Source organism: Onychomys torridus, chromosome X, assembly GCF_903995425.1.
Source record: "Onychomys torridus chromosome X, mOncTor1.1, whole genome shotgun sequence".
Classification (NCBI taxonomy): Eukaryota; Metazoa; Chordata; class Mammalia; order Rodentia; family Cricetidae; genus Onychomys; species Onychomys torridus.
The window spans coordinates 2,186,246-2,204,424 of record NC_050466.1 but is presented as its reverse complement, the minus strand read 5'-3'; the positions used below and the strand labels follow the sequence as shown (position 1 = coordinate 2,204,424).

General features: G+C 48.0%; 1 protein-coding gene across 1 annotated transcript; it reads right to left on the bottom strand.

Annotated features, from left to right (window-relative positions):
* Nucleotides 1–678: 678 nt before the first annotated feature.
* LOC118573764 (synaptophysin) lies at nt 679–15,647 on the bottom strand. The gene is made up of 7 exons (XM_036174107.1): nt 15,504–15,647; nt 14,335–14,400; nt 13,353–13,477; nt 10,085–10,280; nt 9,239–9,430; nt 5,131–5,461; nt 679–2,093 (listed from the first exon to the last, which is right to left on the bottom strand). The coding sequence occupies exons 1-6, from the start codon at nt 15,537–15,539 to the stop codon at nt 5,135–5,137; spliced, it is 942 nt and encodes a 313-aa protein (XP_036030000.1). The 5' UTR covers nt 15,540–15,647; the 3' UTR covers nt 679–2,093; nt 5,131–5,134.
* Nucleotides 15,648–18,179: the final 2,532 nt, after the last annotated feature.

Genomic DNA, 18,179 nt, shown 5'->3' with positions numbered 1-18,179 from the left:
CCCCTATTTTTCTATAGCCAGGTAGACCTCACCTTTCCTGAGAGCACTTCCAGAGCTGGGTCTCTCTTTCCTGCTCTTGGCATCTCTGGGCCTTGGGGCTAGGAAGGGGTCAAGTGTTGGCAGCCACAACTCAGAACTCAGGCGCCGGAGTGGAGTCTTTAATTAGGCATGAGGCAGCAATTGGTCAGACAGGCCTTTCATCTTGGGCACCCAGGAACTCCCCCTTCTACTCACCTCCCCAACCTCATTACACACAACCCTGTCACTTCCTGACTCTTGTCCAGGGAGAAACTGGGGTCAGGGGGAGGATGTTGATCAGTTAATCAGCCTCCCCACCTGGTAGGTCTCTGGTTCTCCTGCTTAGGCTGAAGCAGAAGGAGAGAGTTACCTCAGGACCCAAGGGCTTGGGTAGGATGAGGTCTTGTGGAGTCTCCCTAGAGAGCTTGGAGAATTTGAGAAGACTTCATTGGGACCAGGAAGGGTGGTGGCTAAGAGATCAGCACGAGGACCACACCCTACAAAGACATCGAACAGTGCTAACTCAGAGACTGGGAAGACTTTGTAGGTGAGGCATCAGCAGGATGCTACTGGGGGCTGAGCTTCCTCTGGTTTCCTCTCCTCTAGCCTCCTCTCTCTTCGTCTACACCCCTCAAAAAAAGATACACTGAGAAACCAGAGCCGGGTGGGCTAGGTGGTTGAGGAGTTTATTTGGAAGAAGGGAATTTCTCATATGTGTTCTTCCTCAGGGAGGGAGTCTTCAAACAATACCGAAGGGCACAGGAAAGTAGGGGGTCTGGAGGGAAGAGGGAGGGGCCACAGTCAGACAAAATGGCAATACACGATCACAGGCACTACCAACATCACAGACACAGCAGAGGGTACAGGATCGGGGCTCCAGACCCAGCCTCCAAGTATTCCGGGACAGATGGAAGGGTAGAGGGAGAGGGTAGAGAATGGGGGAAGAGGGTGGGTCAGCCCCACAGACCTGTAGACTCTGTCCTCTGATAATCTAGCTGTCTCTTGATGGGGTGAGCCAGGAACATTTCTCTCTGGATCCTACCCCTCACCCTCCAAACCACAATACTTGGCTTGTCCCAGGTTACCTCAATTCCCAGGGGGCCAGGAGTATTCTCCCTCCTTACTTTTAACAAAACTGGTCTCACAGCTCCTAACTATGGCTGCCCACACCCACTGCTCAAACCCCACTCATTTGAAACGGATTTTCTTAACTGCCCCATTACAGGAAGGGCTTGCCCTTCGGAAACTATCACACACTCCTCATACTCTTCATATGCCTGTTTGGAATCCTGACCAGGACCTCATCTCAAGCTTAGATCGTTCCTGAACCCCATTTCTATCCCTTCTCAAGCTCTTTGGAATCAAACACTGACTCCCTTCTAGAGATGCTGGTTCCAACCCAAGCGGGCCCACTCAGGAGCCCACCGTGTGTTAAAGCCACGCCCCTCTTAGAACCACTCCCTCCATCCCTTCCAGCCCGTTCCAGAATCCTGTAGGACATCACTTCCCTTTTAGGTTCCACGTCCAGTATGTCTGGAACTCAACTCTCCGCTGACTAGTCTTCGCTATCCAGAGCTCCTCCCCTCCCCCTGTTTCACCCGTATCCCCGCCCACACCACTGTCTTTCTACTCTTGGGGTTGGATTTCCATTCGAGCTTCTGTTCAGTCAATGCTGGAGGAACCAAGGCCAGAGTTAGGAGGAGCAGAGGGAGAGAAGGAAAAGTCACACTGACCCTCTCCATGCAGCCAAGGTCTGGTCCCCTTCCTGTCCTCTTTCTAGAGCCCCCTTACCTCAAGGGACAGGGCTAGGGAACAGATAGGGGCTGAGGAATGCAAGGTCAGGGTAAGGGAGGAGCCCATTCAGGACTGGGCCCCTAGTGCATGGAGAAGTGGGTGAAGGTAGGGCTCAGACAGATAAATAGATATTTATATATAATATAATATATATATAAACAGCAAAGACAGTTAGGGTCTCCTGGGTTGAGGGGTGGAGACCTAGGGTATGGGATGGGAAGGGGGGCAGGCCTTCTCTTGAGCTCTTGCCCACCCATGGGGTCTTCGTGGGCTTCACTGACCTGTAGAGACAAAAGACACAGAACAGAGAAGGGGTCCAGATGAGGGTGGTACCCTCACAGATGAGGGTGATATCCCCAGGGAGGGATTGGGCCACTACACTTTTTCTTCTGCCTGCCATGGTTTCTTCTTAACAGCTCTGGAGTCAGCCTCGTCCTAGCTACTCTCAGTAGGAAGATACTACAAACCTTGCTCAAACTGGGTACCAAAGGAACAGTTAAGGTCTCCTCTCTTCATCCAAAAAGCCCATTGACCAGTACTGTTCTAGTCACAGTTGGACATCAAAACAAGTAGCCCTATTTTTATGGGGCTTACATTATGTCAGGGGAGACAGGCTTCACAGGATGAACATGACATATTAGTGAATTATCTAATATACGATGATAATAGGCCAGGCATGGTAGCACATGCCTTTAATCTCAGCACTTAGGAGGCAGAGGCAGGTGGATCTCTGTGAGTTCAAAGCTAGCCTGATCTACAGAGTGAGTCCCAGGATAGCCAATGCAATATAGAGAGACCCTGTCACCCTAAACCAAAAAGTTCTCTAAGTGAGGCTGTAGAGATAGCTCAGAAGAGTGCTTGCTGTTCTTCAGCTCCAAGGAATCTGACCTTTCTCCTGGTCTCCAAGGGCACTTGAACTCACATGCACATACACACACATATACATAATTAAACACAAATAAAATCTTTTAAAAAAAGTGCTCTAAGTGATGTGTGTATAGAATGAATAAGTCTTGGTTATACCTCCAACCTAGTGATAAATTGTAAGTTAGTAATTAAGAATTGTGATAAGGGAAAACACAGGGTGTGATGAGATAGATAATAAGGGGAATTTGTTTTAGACAAATAATCACTGATGTGGAGTTGGTAGTATATGCCTGTGACCCCAGAATTTAGGAGGCAGAGGCATGAGGAAAACAAATTTGAGGCCAGCCTGGGCTACATTAGTGGGACCCTAGCTCAAACAAAAAGCATAACAGGGAGGTGGAGGCACAATCAGGAATTCAAGGTCATCTTTAGCTAACACAATGAGCTCCAGGCCAGTGTGGGCTACAGGAGACCCTGTCTCAAAAATAACATCAACAACACAGCAACAGCTGTGGTGGTGTAGGCCTATGATCCCAGTCACATGGGAGGTGGAGATGAGAGGATTGCAAATTCAAAGCCAGCCTGGGCTACAGAGCGAGTTCCAAATAAACCTGAGTAACTTAGTAAAACTCAGCCTCCAAATAAAAAGTAAAAAGAGGCTGGTTGTGTAGTTCATGGTAGAGCACTTGCTTAGCATGAGGGAGACCTGAGCTCAATTCTTAGTACTTGCAAAACAAAACAACTCCCCCAAGAAACAAACAAACAAACACAAAGGCCTCATTGAGCGAGAGACCACAGCAATGACTAAGTAAAGATGTGTATGTGTAAAACTCTAGTGGGGAGGCAAGTTCAAAATCCCTGAAGTAGAATTGAACTTGGTACGGCCAGATTGACTGCAACAGAGTGATAACAGCAGGTGGTCAGTGGCAGCGGGCCAGCGGGTCAGATTAAGTGTCTTGGAGGAAGAGGAGATAGTGCTGCATATGTTGGCCTTGTGACCACTCTGAAAGATTTTTGCCTTTAAGTGAGATGCTACAACTGACTTCTGAATACAGGACAGTGATTTCTGAATTGAGAAGACAGCAGCCTAGCAGAGTCCTTGTGGATGCTGGGGCAGAACAGGTTGTAAATGGGGAAGATTAGGCCCTTGGGAAGAGGGAGGATGATTTCGAAAAATGGAAAGGCTGGAGATAATTTGAAAACTAGGAACCAACAGGACAAGACTGACTGACTGCCTTCTCTTCCTTCCTTCCTTCCTTCCTTTTCTTCTTCTTCTTTTTCTTCTTCTTCTTCTTCTTCTTCTTCTTCTTCTTCTTCTTCTTCTTCTTCTTCTTCTCCTCCTCCTCCTCCTCCTCCTCCTTCTTCTCTCTCTCTCTCTCTCTCTCTCTCTCTCTCTGATTTCAAAATATGTAAAGGCTGGAGATATTTTGAAAACTAGGAACCAACAGGACAAGACCTTTCTTTTCTTTCCTTCCTTTTTTTTTTTTTTTTTTGAATAGGGTCTCACTGTGTGGTTCTGGGTTCTGAGTGACCTGGAAGTTGCTTTGTAAACCAGGCTGGTCTTGAACTTACAGAGCCCAGCTTGTCTCTGCCTCTCCAGTGCTGGGATTAAAGGCGCTGGGACCACCACACATGGCCAAAGACTTTTTGATTAATTAAATGTGGGCTGCTTTAGAAGACTCTCCCTCCTGGCTCACCCACTACCAAATCTACTCCACTTCCACTCTCTGAGACAGAATTTGGCTATATAGACCAAGCAGGACGTGCAATCCCTGTGCCTCAGCCCCTCAAGTGCTGGGATCATATATGTGCTCCATCGCGCCGTGCATTCATTTCTTTTAAGGCCCAACAAGAAGGCACACGCGAGTTTCCAATGCCCCTGCCCCTCCCCTTTTCCTCATTTGAAATTCCACACCATCTCTTTCACTACAAAGAGTTAAGGAGAGGTTGCAGCAGATCTACATCCCGCTCCTGCGCTGGTGACCCTCAAAACCCACCGTGCTTCCCTTCCCCCGACCCGTCTATTGGCTTTCTCTCCCACTGGTTTATCAATCATTATGAAGACCCACCACCTCCCCTTCCCTACCTGGAAACTACACTACTTTGGAGAATCTCCATTGCGCAGGTGCCCCTGTGCTCCATTCATTGGTTACTATGAGCACTGCTCCTTCCCCTTCCTTCTCCTGTTCGCCACTCATTGGCTAGTTTTTCTGAATTCAATTTATCTATCTATCTATCTATCTATCTATCTATCTATCTATCTATCTATCTATCTATCTATCTGTCTGTCTGTCTGTCTGTCTGTCTGTCTGTCTGTCTGCCTATCTATCTATCTATCTATCTATCTATCTATCTATCTATCTATCTATCTCTGTAGTTCTGTCTGTCCATTGGTTCCTTCAAACTTCATTTCTTGTACCTTCCTACCGCACCCTCCCATCCATCACTCACCAGATTACATCTGATTGGAGAAGGAGGTGGGCGCTCCCTGCGGGCCATAGCCTTGTTGCCCATAGTCGCCCTGAGGCCCGTAGCCACCGCCACCGCCACCTGCTGGCTGCCCGTAGTCGGGTTGGTAGCCACCCTGAGGCCCATAGGAGTCCTGGGGCCCATATCCTCCAGGGCCCTGCCCATAGCCCGCATCGCCATAGGCATCCCCAGGTGCTGGTTGCTTTTCCGGGGCGCCTGGAGGTGCGCGCATGAACGGAGCGGCCCAGCCTGTCTCTTTGAACACGAACCATAGGTTGCCAACCCAGAGCACCAGGTTCAGGAAGCCAAACACCTGTAGGGAGACAAGACCAAGCTGTTGTCTCTCACCCATTGCCTTGGCAGCCCCGGGGACTTTGAGGCTGAGCGAACAAAATGGGCATTTTTAGGACATAAATTCATGGGTCTCTGTGACTATCAATGTACTGAAAAATTTGGGACTGGGGCATTTGTTAGGATTCAGCATACAAATATTTATTGAACCTGGTGGCCCACTCCTGTAATCCTACGGAGCTGGAGGCAGGACGATCCATTCAAGGCTAGCTTTAGCTCCATAGTTTGAGGCCAGCCTGGGCTACGTGAAAGTCAGCCTCAAACAACTAATTTTTAGGGCAAGGCATGGGTGGTGCAATGCTTTCAATCCCAGCACTCAGGAGGTAGAGGCAGGTGGACCTCTGTAAGTTTGAGGCTACTGTGTTTACAGAGTAAGTGCCAGAACAGCCAAGACCATGTAGACAGATCAGGCCTGTCTCAAAAGGAAAAAAATAATTTGAAAAATGTATTTAAATACATACTAAGTATACATGTTTATACATGTACAAAATATAATAAATTTAAATTTGTAAAATATAAGTATACATTTTAAAGAAATGGACATCACTAATTGATGCATATGTACACACATATATACAAATTAGCACATATGTGTATGTGTAAAACAGAAATGTACATGTGTTATATATATATAGATAAATAATTTTGTTTTTGTTTTTTTGTAGTCCTGGCTGTCTTGGAACTTGTTATGTAGACCAGTCTGGCCTCAAACTCAGAGATCTACCTGCCCCCACCTCCCAAGTGCTTCTTGTGGTTATTGAGACAGGGTTTTACTGTGTGGCCTGGCAACCCTGGAACTCACTATGTAGGCCAAGCTGGCCTCTGCCTTCCAAGTGATAGGATAAAAGCGTTCTAGGAATTGAACTCCCATCCTCAGGAAAAGCAGTAAGTGCCCTTCCTTAACCACTGAGCCATCTCTCCACTCCCCCTGTTTTCCTTGACTTTTTTTGTTTTTGTTTTTTTTTTTTTTTTTCCGAGACAGGGTTTCTCTGTAGCTTTGGAGCCTGTCCTGGACTAGCTCTGTAGACCAGAATAGCCTTGAACTCACAGACATCCACCTGCCTCTGCCTCCCGAGTGCTGGGATTACAGGTGTGCGCCACCACTGCCCGGATTTCCTTGACTTTTTTAAACAAATATTCTTGGCTTTATTATTTTTTTTTTATTAAATTCATTCATTTGTAGTGTGTGTGTGTGTGTGTGTGTGTGTGTGTGTGTGTGTGCTCAAGAGTGCAAGAGACATGGTGTGCCTGTGGAGGTCTAGCCCCTGTTTGATTTTTATTTGTTTTTGAGATGGGATCTTGTCATTTATCCCAGGATGGCTAGTTCATTATGTAGGCCAGTCTGGCTTTAAATTAGCCCTGGGGATGGAGAATTGGCTCAGGGTTAAGAGGATCTAGGCTCAGTTCGATTTCCAGCACTCTCAGGGTGGCTCGCAAACACTTGTAACTCCAGTTTCAGGGTATCCGGCACCCTATTCTTCTTTTGAAAGCTTTTTCGAGACAGGGTCTCACTGTGTAACTCTTGTTGTCCTGGAGCTCACTCTGTAGACCAGGCTGGCCTCGAACTCACAAAGATCTGCCTGGCTCTGCCTCCCGAGTGCTGGGATTAAAGGCGTGCGCCACCACCTCCCGGCAAAATAATTAATGTTTTAAGTGCTAGGTTTACAGGCATGTATTAACATCCCCGACTCTAAATACATGCTTTTTGTTTGTTTGTTTTTGTTTTTTTGAGACAAGGTTTCTCTGTGTAGCTCTAGCTGACATGGAATTCACTATGTAGACCAGGCTGGCCTCAAACTCACAGAGATTCACCTGCCTCTGCTCCCAAATGCTAGGATTAAAGGTGTATGCTGCTATGCCTAGCTAAGTATATGCTCTTAAAGAAAAGCAATTTAAAAGTTAAAAAAATCAAAAATACAAAATCTTTAAAAAACAAAATGCTATGTGCCATTTACTGTATGTCCCACCCTCTTCTGAGAACCTTATGTGTTATTAGCTCACTTGAAGTTCTGTGTTTGAACAGGAAGTAAAATCTACATTTTATTTTATTCTTTGGGGGGGGGCAGTCTTGAAATGTTGCCCACGCTGAACCAGAACTCCTGGGCTCGAGTGATCCATCTTCTGCCTCTGCTTGTCTAGTAGCCAGGACTACTACACCCAGTTGATAGCCCCATTTTATTTATTTGTACTGTTTTTAGTCTATTTTTCCTTTTTGAGACAAGATCTCACCCTGTAGCCTAGGCTGTTCTGGAACTCACTATAGAGCCCAGAGTCTCAAGCTCTTAGCAATCCTCCTGCCCCAGCCTCCCAAGTGCTAGAATTACAGGCATGTGCCACCACACTTGGGCTGATATCTCCATTTTATTTTACCTTTAAAAATGTTTTTAAATTTCATTTAGATATGTAAGCATTTTGCCCACACGTTTGTAGTGTATGTGTAGCGCCTACATGCCTGGTCCTTGAGAAGATCAGAAGAGGTCACAAGTCCCTTGGAACTAGAATTATGGAGGGTTCAGAGTCAATGAGTGGGTTCTAGGAACTGAGTCTGGGTCCTTTGCAAGAGCAGCAAGTGTTCTTCACTCCCCCACCCTTCTCTCCGGAGACAAAGTTTCCCCGTGTAGTCCTGGCTGCCCTGGAACTCACTCTGTAGTCTGGGCTGGCCTGGAACTCACAGAGATCTGCCTGCCTCTGTCTCCTGAGTGCTGCGAATAAAGGTGTGTGCCACCACCGCCCAACTGAGTAGCAAGTGCTCTTAACCACTGAGCCTTCTCTCTCTCTCTCTTTTTTTCCAGAGCTGAGGATCGAACCCAGGGCCTTGCACTTGCTAGGCAAGTGCTCTACCACTGAGCTAAATCCCCAACTCGAGCCATCTCTTGATATGTCCATTTTATTTTACTTATTTATTTTAATTAATTAATTACTTCTATTTTATGGGCATTGGTGTTTTGCCTGCATGCATGTCTGTGTGAGCATATCAGGTTCCATGGAACTGCAGTTACGGAGAGGTGTGAGCTGCCATGTAGGTGCTGGGAATTGAACCTGGGTCCTCTGGGAAGAGCAGTCAGTGCTTTTAACCCCCGAGCCATCTCTCCAACCCTGATATGTCTGTCCATTTTAAAGTCAAGTCCAGAGAGGCTGAATTACCCAAGACAACCCAGTCAGCCAGTGGTGGGAAAGAAGAGTTCAAATTGTAGGACGTGCCACAGTGATACAGGATGTGATCTTGTGCTAGGTTCTTTCCTAAGCACTTTGTGTCTTGTGAATTCAGTGAGTACTCAACTTTGGAGTAGGACCTATCATTAGCCTTCAATTACATGCTCAAAATGATCCGTGAGAGGCTTGTCCCTAGTTATAGGTCACAGTGCTTGCAAGTGACAGGATCTATGTTCAGACTGATTCTAGCCAGTAGGGGGCGTCCAAGTAGAGAAACATTTCTAGATAGTCTTTTCTTTTGCACTTAGGGAAACAAGCCGTAGGAGGATACTGAGTTTTGGGAGATTTGACCATATTGGGCTGGGTCCAGGTGTCCTGGCCTAATCTGAAAGGCCTCACGCTCCCTGTTATTGGGGGCAGACAGTGTGTGGTATCCTAGTGGTTATAATTGTTCAGCCTTCTTTGGTTGGTATGCCTCCTCCTGGGAACTGCATGGATTCTTACTCTCCCCTCATTCTCCGTCTCCACCACCTCTCCTGCTCTCTTAGCTTTTCTCTTCCAGCCCAGCCAGCTTCCCAGGGCTTACCACTGAGGTGTTGAGTCCCGAAGTCACAGGGTCCCTCAGTTCCTTGCATGTGTTCCCTTTCTGACGGCACATAGCCATCTGCTTGATAACGTTCTCTGGGTCCGTGGCCATCTTCACATCGGACAGGCCTTTGGCCCAGGCAGAGGAGCTAACTAGCCACATGAAGGCGAACACTGCTGTGGCCAGGAAGTCCTAGGCAGGGGTGAGGAAGATGGCACTATGAATGGACTGCTTCATGTGGAGCCCCCACACCTTTCCGGCTCACAAGCCTTTGCAGCGCTGAAGCTCCCAGTATATTGACTTGGAGGTAGCCCTCTCAGCTTGCACTCCCGTGAGTATGTATGATACGGAGGATGTGGGAGTGTGCTAGCGACGTGTGGGTGTGGATGTTGAGGGAGGAAGTAGCTCTGTGGGATGTTTCTGAATCTGTGAGAAGTATGTCTTACCACTTTTATTTGCATGTGGGAATAGGTGTCATTTTATGTCTGCGATGAGGGTGTGAGAATATCTCTGTGTAGGAATCAGTGTCTGTGTAGCAGAGCGACATGCGTGACTGTCACAGTGAACCTCAGTACTCCTTCCTTTGATCTAGTCTATGTGGTTGTGGGCGAGATAATAGGGTCAGGTTGTGGGCTAGTCTGGCATGCTGTGTGGGCTATGACTATATGACTTCACAAGCCAGATGCCCAGTGTAGAGTTATGGAGGCGGCGGCAGCAACAGCCGCAGTGTTGGGTTGCTTGAGTATGGGCCTGTCTTGGAGTTGGTTTGGCCTGTGAGCCAAATGAGCTTCGTCACTGTAGCCTCGTGTCCCTGACCAAAGCATGCAATCAGCTGTGGGGACTCACCATCATGGGCCCTTTGTTGTTCTCTCGATACTTGTTCTGCAGGAAGATGTAGGTGGCCAGGGCCCCCATGGAGTAGAGGAAGGCAAACACAGCCACAGTGACGAAGAATTCAGCTGATGAGGAGTAGTCCCCGATTAGGAAGACCTTGGTGGTGCCTCCTTGGCAGGTGGGTGCATCAAAGTACACTTGGTGCAGCCTGTAGAGAGAGTTGTGCAGGTGTGGCCCAGACTCTAAGAATCCCTTTCTCACCTTCCCAGCCACAGCTCTCCCGGACTGTTTTGAGGTCCCAGGAAGGGGAGGAAAGAAGCACTCACTGAGCACTTGCAATATACCATTGGTGGCTGAAAGCATCCTGGTAAGATATGTGGTAACCCTCCCTCACTGCAACCCAGGTACTTTTGCTTCTTCGTCCAGCCCAGAACATGCTAGGTATCGTATCTTTCTGCTCTGGTGTCTTTGGACTGGCTGTTCTCTTTAGCAGGAATGCTCTCACCTTATTGGTCCTCAGATTGTTTGGCTAAGATCAAGTGTAGGAATGTTCTTCCTTAAGATGTCTTATTCTTCCAGCTCCTTCAAACTTTGCTTAAGAATCACCTTCTCACTAAAGACTTCCTGCATTTCACTTTAAAAACTTTAAAAAAACTTCCTGCACTTCACTTTTAAGAACTTTATTTTTTGGTGCTGATGATTGAACATAGGACCTTATGCGTGCATGTGTATGTGTGTGTGTGTGTGTGTGTGTGTGTGTGTGTGTGTGTGTGTGTGTGTACATGTGCGTGTGTCTGCAGGTGCACATTTGGTGGTGTGTATGCAATTGCACAGACTTGTGGTGGCCAAATTTTAACCTCATGGGTTGTTCCTCAGGTGCCATCCCCCTTCTTTTAAACAGGTTCTCTCTGTGGCTTGGAACTTGCCAATTACCCTAAGCTGGCTGGCCATGGAGTGCCAGGGATTCCAGCATGAACCACCATGGTTTTGTTTAATGTGGGCTCTGGGACTCAAGCTCAAGTCCTCAACCTGTAAGGCAAGCACTTTCCTGACGGAGCTGTCTCCCCAGGCGTAGGCTTTGCCTTTTCACCTTGATTTTCCCTGTAACTATGAGGGAGCAGGCTTACTCCTCTTTTTCATTTACTGACAGATCCCAAGGGCCTGGAACAGTGCTGGCACCTATTAGGTCCTCAAGCAGTGTTTTTAGGGTGAGACACACAGAGATGGGAGCAGGCTGCTAGTAGAGGAAGGACAGAGCCCCTGTATTACTCCTGTCTCCTCCTAAATCATGTTGACTCTTTTCTCTTTTTAGAAATTATTTTCAGGTCCCTGAGACTTAAAAAAAAAAAAAAAGTATGTGTGGCAGAGCAGCCAAACAGCTATGAAATAGGCAAAGACAGAAGGGCACAAGGGATCTTGGAACAGGATGTGTGAAGGGCAGTCTGGGAAGGTGCTCTGAGACAAAGGCCTTCCTTCCTTCCCTGTGCTGTGATGGGGGGCAGCCTCATGTGTGGGCAGAATAGAACTGGACTGGGAGCCCGCAGCTCTGGCCTCAGGTTGGAGATCAGATCCTGAGGCTGAAGAAACAGAACTGGTGTCCTTGTACAGCAGGGGTCCCGAGCATGGAAGGTGCTGGGGCAGGAGGGGGGTCGTGGAAGGCTTCTGTGGCCTTTAGGAAATTCCCAAAAGGCTGTCTCTTATGCTGCTAACTTCCCTTCACCCCCAACACCACCTGTGTGTCTCTCTAGGTGTGTCTCCTCCTCCAAGTACTGGGGATGGACCAGGGCATGCTAGACAAAGTGCTTTGCCACTGGGCTATACCTTCAGCCCCCCGAACTCTTTTCTCCTTGCCTGATGTGAACCTGGACACCCTTGGCTGCTCTCTTTCAGGCCACGCTCCCCTACCATCTTCTGTTTCTATCACTGCTCACGGCCTGAGCTGTTGTCCCTCCCCCAGCTGTGTGGTCTCTTGGGCCTCCCTTTACCCTTAGTGCTCCCCAACTCCCAGCTTCCAACTCTTCCCCAAGTTCCTAAATCTGATTTCTTATACTTTACAAATATTCTGAGCACTTCTTGGTCCCAGACACTGCACTGAGTGCTTTACAAGTATCAACTTAGAGAAAGAAGCCCCATTGCCTTGTGGAGCACCAATATTATCTCTGTTTACAGACCAGGACGCTGAGACTCAAACTGTTATATGATTTAGTTCAGTAGTCAAGGAAAGTCAAGTGAAACTGGGAGTCTGTCTCCCCATCCTTAAGATGCAGCAATTCTTCCAGCTTGTCCTTTCTCATGTATACCTAGCACCCAGTACAGTGCCTGTTATGGGTTTGGGACTGAGTAAATATCAGGAACTTCTAATTTGGTCCCGTGACCCATTAGCATCCCCATTCTTGTCTAGCAAAACCCCTATGTGAGGATATGCTTCTAGTATTTGTCTGCATGTGTAGTTATCTCCTTTTGTTTATTCTAATGGAGAGCCACGAGGACCAGGAACTTGGTCTGCTTTCCTCACCGTTAAACCCCAGCACTTTGAGACGTAAATAATGTTAACTAACATTATTTTAAAATATATCTTTTAAAAATTGCCTTTAGTGTATGCATGCCTTTGTGTACGTAGGCGGATGCGTGTCACAGCTCATGTGTGGAGGTCCAGAGAACAATTTGCAGTGAGTCTGGTCTTTCTACCTCTTGTGACTTAGGGATCAAACTCAAGTTGTCAGGCTTAGTGGCAAGTACCTTTTTATCTGCTGAGCCATTGCACACCCCTTATTTTGAGACAGGATCTCACTTTGTATCCGAGGGTGGCCTGGAATTTACCACAATTTTTCGTGCATTCCTTCCCAAGTTCTGGGATTACAAGCATTTGCCACTATATCCAGCAACTAACATTAACTGAACATTTATTTACTGCATTAAAGTGTACATATGTGTGGTACACCCATGTAGCTCTCTGTCTCTCTGTCTCTGTATCTCTCTGTAGCTACCACTGCACTACGTCATTTGCTTATGAATCTTATTTATTTCCTGTCTTCCGTTCCTTCCTTTTGCCAGAATATAGCTAGAGAGGATGACACCCTGTGTCTGTCTTGCACACCACATTGCCATAGAGATCAGTGCCAGTTACACAGCAGGTGTTTTAGTGCATGGCCAGTGATCCCGGTGGCTGTGGCCTCAAAGGTGTGAGCTGTGTTAAAGGTCAAGGGGAAGGATCGCCCAGACCCACCCTGCCCCTGCCCCGGCCTCTCCCAGGTCTCAGGATACTGAGGCAGGAGCACACCTGAAGGGGTATTCAAATTCAACTTCGATCTTGAGGGCACTCTCCGTCTTGTTGGCACACTCCACGCTCAGCCGAAGCTCTCCGTTGTAGCTGCCACATGTGGCAAAGGCGAAGATGGCAAAGACCTTGGGTAGCAGGGAAGTGGATAGCTGTAGTGAGCCTGGATGCATGCTCGAGGGAGTGCCCTCCTCCGGACAGATTGAGGGGGGGCAGCAGAGACAGCAGCAGATGGAGAGGTCCCCGCCCCCACCCCTCTAATCAGGGCTCACCGGGTCCTAGCACAAGCTGATTACAGGGGTGTGGCTGTTTCTCTCTCCCTGTGTCTCCGTTTTTTTACCTCTAGGTGCTCTGGCTTCTCCTCCCCTTCCCTCCCTCCCTGTCCCCCTCTCTCAGCTCCCCACTTCTTTCTCTCTCCTCTGCTCTCTGCTTTCTCCTCTTCTGTCACCTGTTATCTCCGTCTTTCGTATCTCTCCCTGTTTCTATACACGCCATCCCAACCCCATTATCTATCTCTTCTTTACTCTGTGTGAGGGTACGTCTCTCTCTGCACGCTTGTGTCTTGGTCTGCTTGCTCTGCCTCTCATAAGGTCTCTATGGTTCTCTGTCTCCCTTGTGCCTATTTCTGTGAGCTGCTTTCTGTTTTCTCTTTTGGGTCTCTCTCTCTCTCTCTCTCTCTCAGCAGTCGGCCTCAGGCTCCACCTCTCATCCCTCCCTCCTTTAGTTCAAGAGAGGAGGTAGGACGTCACAATCTGTCACTCCACAACAGGGACAACAGGGGTACCCTCGGCTTTATGTGACGTCATAGCCTATCTGTCCCCTGTCCTTAAACCCCTGGGACCTTACTCTGGAGCCCAATTCCCTCATCTCCTTCACCCCAGTTCTTTTCTGGCTCCCTGACCCTCCTACACCCCTGATCTTCTGGACCCCATTACCACCCTGTCTCCTTGCACTTCCCTCACCCCACAACCCAGACCACACTCACCCACTGCAGCACCTTCACGAAGCCAAGGGGCTCCTTGACCACCCGGAACTGACCCCCAGCCACCAGCTGAGGAGAAAAAAGTGGGCAAGGGGAAGGGTTATGGGGAATAGAGATGGAGGCGAGGGGCCAGGCTGCTAGGCAATGATTGATCCCTGGGGATATGGCATGTGACCCCTGAGAGTGGGTGACATATAGAGAGGGGGTGAGGGACAGAAAATGACACTTTGGGGAAGGCGTAAACACCAGGGTCTCAGAGAAAACCCCCAGGGTTCAGGAGTGATGAACTGTGAGGTGATGAGTCACATGGCAGAAGAGGTTGGGTGTAGAAAATAGATGGGGTCCAGACTAGGAAAGGAAGGTCTGAACTGCTTAAAGGTGACTCAGATAGGGAAAAAGGTTGAGTGGAAGAAGATGGGGTTCATTAAGTGGGGGAGGGGGCACTGAATGATGAGGGTGAGTCACAACATCATAGGGGAGAGGTCTGCAGCGGTAAAGGTGAATCAGATGATGGTGGGTTGTGTCTGAGGAGATGCGGGTGGGGAGGGGTCGCTACTGCTTAGGGAGGAAGCCGATTCTGAGATGATGAAGAAGAGGGAGATGGCGGAGATGGTCTGGAATGATTAAGGTGGGAGAGAGCTGGGGCATGGATTCACTGGCTATGAGCTGGGAATGAGGAGGCTGGGGGCTTTGGAGAGGGAAAATCGGATCGTCTCCCTAGATCTGCTCTGGGAAGGGGGGAAAAGGTGGTCATCTACCGGGGTGAAATCTCTGGGAGGGGCGGGTGCCAGCCCTCCCCCACCCCGCCCCCACACCTTCTGTCGCTCTATTTCCTAGCTCATCTGCAGCCCCCCCAAGTCTTCTTTTCATTCTCCCCTACCCTACCCCTTTGCCCTCTTCCTACACCCCAGCTCCCCTCTCTCTCCCCACCGACAATTCTTATGGGGCTCTGGAGGCCCCCTCTGCGGCAGTGAGGACAGTCCTCGATGCGGCAAAGAGCGCACTCCTTTTCTCCACCTTCCTCCCTCCCCTAGCCTGCTGCAGCCCCCCCAGGTCCCAGCCCCGGTGACCATCTCTCGGCTACCCTGGCCACCACCTCTCAGGGTCGGAGGGCCAAAGCTATCGGGGTTCCAGCAAGCGCCGGGCTCTGTCCACGGTGCTGGAGCGCGTACCTGATTCACCACGTCCATGTCTGCCAGCAGCAGCATCAGCAATGCAGGGGGCGGAAGGTGCCTGCTAGCAAGGGCGGGCGCGGGGCGCGGCGGGGGCGGCGCGCGATCGTCGGAACAGCCCAGTCGGCGGCAGCCCCGCCCCTCACACCCTGTCTCCCTTTCGCGCAAGCGCCTGCGCACTACAGCACTCCCCTCCCCTAGCTTGCCTGCGGCCATTCCATCCTAGAGGCTGGCGTCGGTAAATCTTAAGCGTGTAGGGTCCTTTCAGAAAACACAGGTAGCGGTCTAGGGATTGGAAGACCGCTCAGTTCTACGATATTTGGCCAAGCCGAGTGCTGTGTTTGTTACGTGTGTTCACTCATTTAATCCCTATATAGCAGTGACTATTAGTCCTGTTTTTACAGATGAGAAAAATGAGTCTCCAGAGAGATTGACTTGCACAAGGTCACACAGTTCGTAATCGGCAGTGTTCAGAGTCTTTGCAGTTTAAATGTCTCTACAGTTTAAAAGACAGTTCAAGGTCTAGAGGATTCCTTTTGGGAAATCTGCATTTTTAAGCACATCCCCAAACTCTAACCACAATTTCTCTCTTCCTCTTGGCCAAATTATTGCCTACTTTAACTCTATACTTCACCTTCTGTTTTTTCCTTGGCTCTCTCTCTTTTAATACATTTATTTATTGTGTGTTAACCCTCTTTTTTAAAACAAACAAACAAACAAACAAACTTCATTTATTTAGTGTGGAGAGAGGGATGGAGGGAGGGAAGGAAGGGGGGACACTATAATATGAAAGGACAGCTTGCCAGAGTAGGCTCTCTCTTTTCACTGTGTGGGTCCTCCATCTCTTAAAGGACTACCCTCGTTCATGATACTAAACCGAGACCCATCAAGGTCAGTGATGATTGCCATGTTACAAAATCCAAGGGATAAAATATAGGTGAGGTTAAGATGGTCAACCCCACATTAAGAAAGGCATATAAAAAGCACTAAGATTCTAAGCGCTAACCTATGAGTGCATCAACTTACACAGATAATAAAAGATAACCGTCAGCAGCGGAAAAAGAACATCATTTTATAACCCTCTGTGTGCTTGGATTTCGAAACATTTGAATGGATGCCATTTATTTATGTATTTATTTATTTAGTTGTTTATTTATTTGATCGGATTTCATATAGCCCAGGTTGGCCTTGAATTTCACGTGCAGCTGAGGGTGACCTTAAATTCCTTATCCTCTTTCCTCTACTTCCCAGATGCTGGAATTATAGGCAAGTACCATCATGCTATCTCTGGCTTTTTTGTTTGTTTGTTTTGTTTTTTCCAGACAAAGTTTCTCTGTGTAACAGTCCTGGCTGTTGATCTGTAGACCAGGATGGCCTTGAAGTCAGAGATCCCCCTGCCTGTACCTCACAAGTGTTGGGATTAAAGGTGTGAGCCACCACAGCTAGGCTAGCTCTGGCTTTTGTTTGTTTGTTTGTTTTTTTGAGACAGGGTTTCTCTGTGTAGCTTTGTGCCTTTCCTGGAACTCACTCTGTAGCCCAGTCTGCAGTCGAACTCACAGAGATCCGCCTGCCTCTGCCTCCCGAGTGCTGGGATTAAAGGTGTGCGCCACCACCGCCCGGCAGCTCTGGCTTTTATACCTATTTTTTTTTTTTACATTTAATTATTTACTGTGTGTATGCATGGATGCACAGTGGGAGGTCAGAAGACAGCTTGTAGGAGTCAGTTCTTTCTACCTTGGGTCCTGCGGATCCAACTCAGGTCTTCAGGTCTTGGTGGTAATCATTTTTACCCGCCGAGCTATCTCCCTAGCCCCCATATTTACTTTATTTTGTTTTACTTTTTTGAGACAAGGTCTCTCTGTATAGCCCTGGCTGGAACTCACTGTGTAGACCAGGCTGGCCTTCAACTTACAGAGATCTGCCTGCCTCTGCTTCCTGAGTGCTGGGATTAAAAGCGTGCACCACTGTACCTGGCTCCTATATTATTTAAAGAAAAAAACAAACCCACAAGTATGTAATAGGTACTTCCTAGTTGTTTGGATTTTGGCACTCAGTTGCTTGATTCTCATTTCTAATATTTACTCCTGTTTGACCTTAGACATGTAAAATGTTTTAAAATATTATATGTAGGGTTGTCATACTGATTAAAAAAGACAATCAACTATAATGAACTCAGTACAGGGATCATGGCATGGATCATTTTACTTTCTTTACTATTCTGGAATCCACTGACTTCCCATCTCCCCTGTTACCTTCCCTGGCTAAGGTAACCATCATTTCTGCCAATTTTAGCATCTCCATTCTCTTCCCCTCCAGTCTGTTTTCAGCATACCAGCAGAGCATCTATTTAAAATGCATAGTTAGCTAGGTCACTACCTTACTTAACTCTTTCCTGTGGTTCCCCCATACTTTTAGATAGAAAACCAGACATCTCAGGACCTGGCATTCAAGACTGCATGATCTGGCCTCCAACCGTAGTTCTTAGCAGGCGGTCTCCACTCTCTATGCTTTCCTCTAACTTGCTCTTTCATCATATACCAGCCCAACTTCTTCAAACCTTTGTTCCAAGGCCCAGTGTGATTAATTTCGTGTGTTTAGAGTCTTGGTTTTCGATTGTGGCTCCCCCCAAATTCCCTGGCTTGGTTGACACAAAAGATACAACTAAGAACCCCTTGC

Coding starts and splice junctions, on each gene's coding strand:
- LOC118573764 (XM_036174107.1), bottom strand. CDS start 15,539: ATGCTGCTGCTGGCAGACATGGACGTGGTGAATCAG. Junction 14,401..15,503: donor ACATGGACGTGGTGAATCAG/GTACGCGCTCCA, acceptor TTTTCTCCTCAG/CTGGTGGCTGGGGGTCAGTT. Junction 13,478..14,334: donor TCGTGAAGGTGCTGCAGTGG/GTGAGTGTGGTC, acceptor CTGCTACCCAAG/GTCTTTGCCATCTTCGCCTT.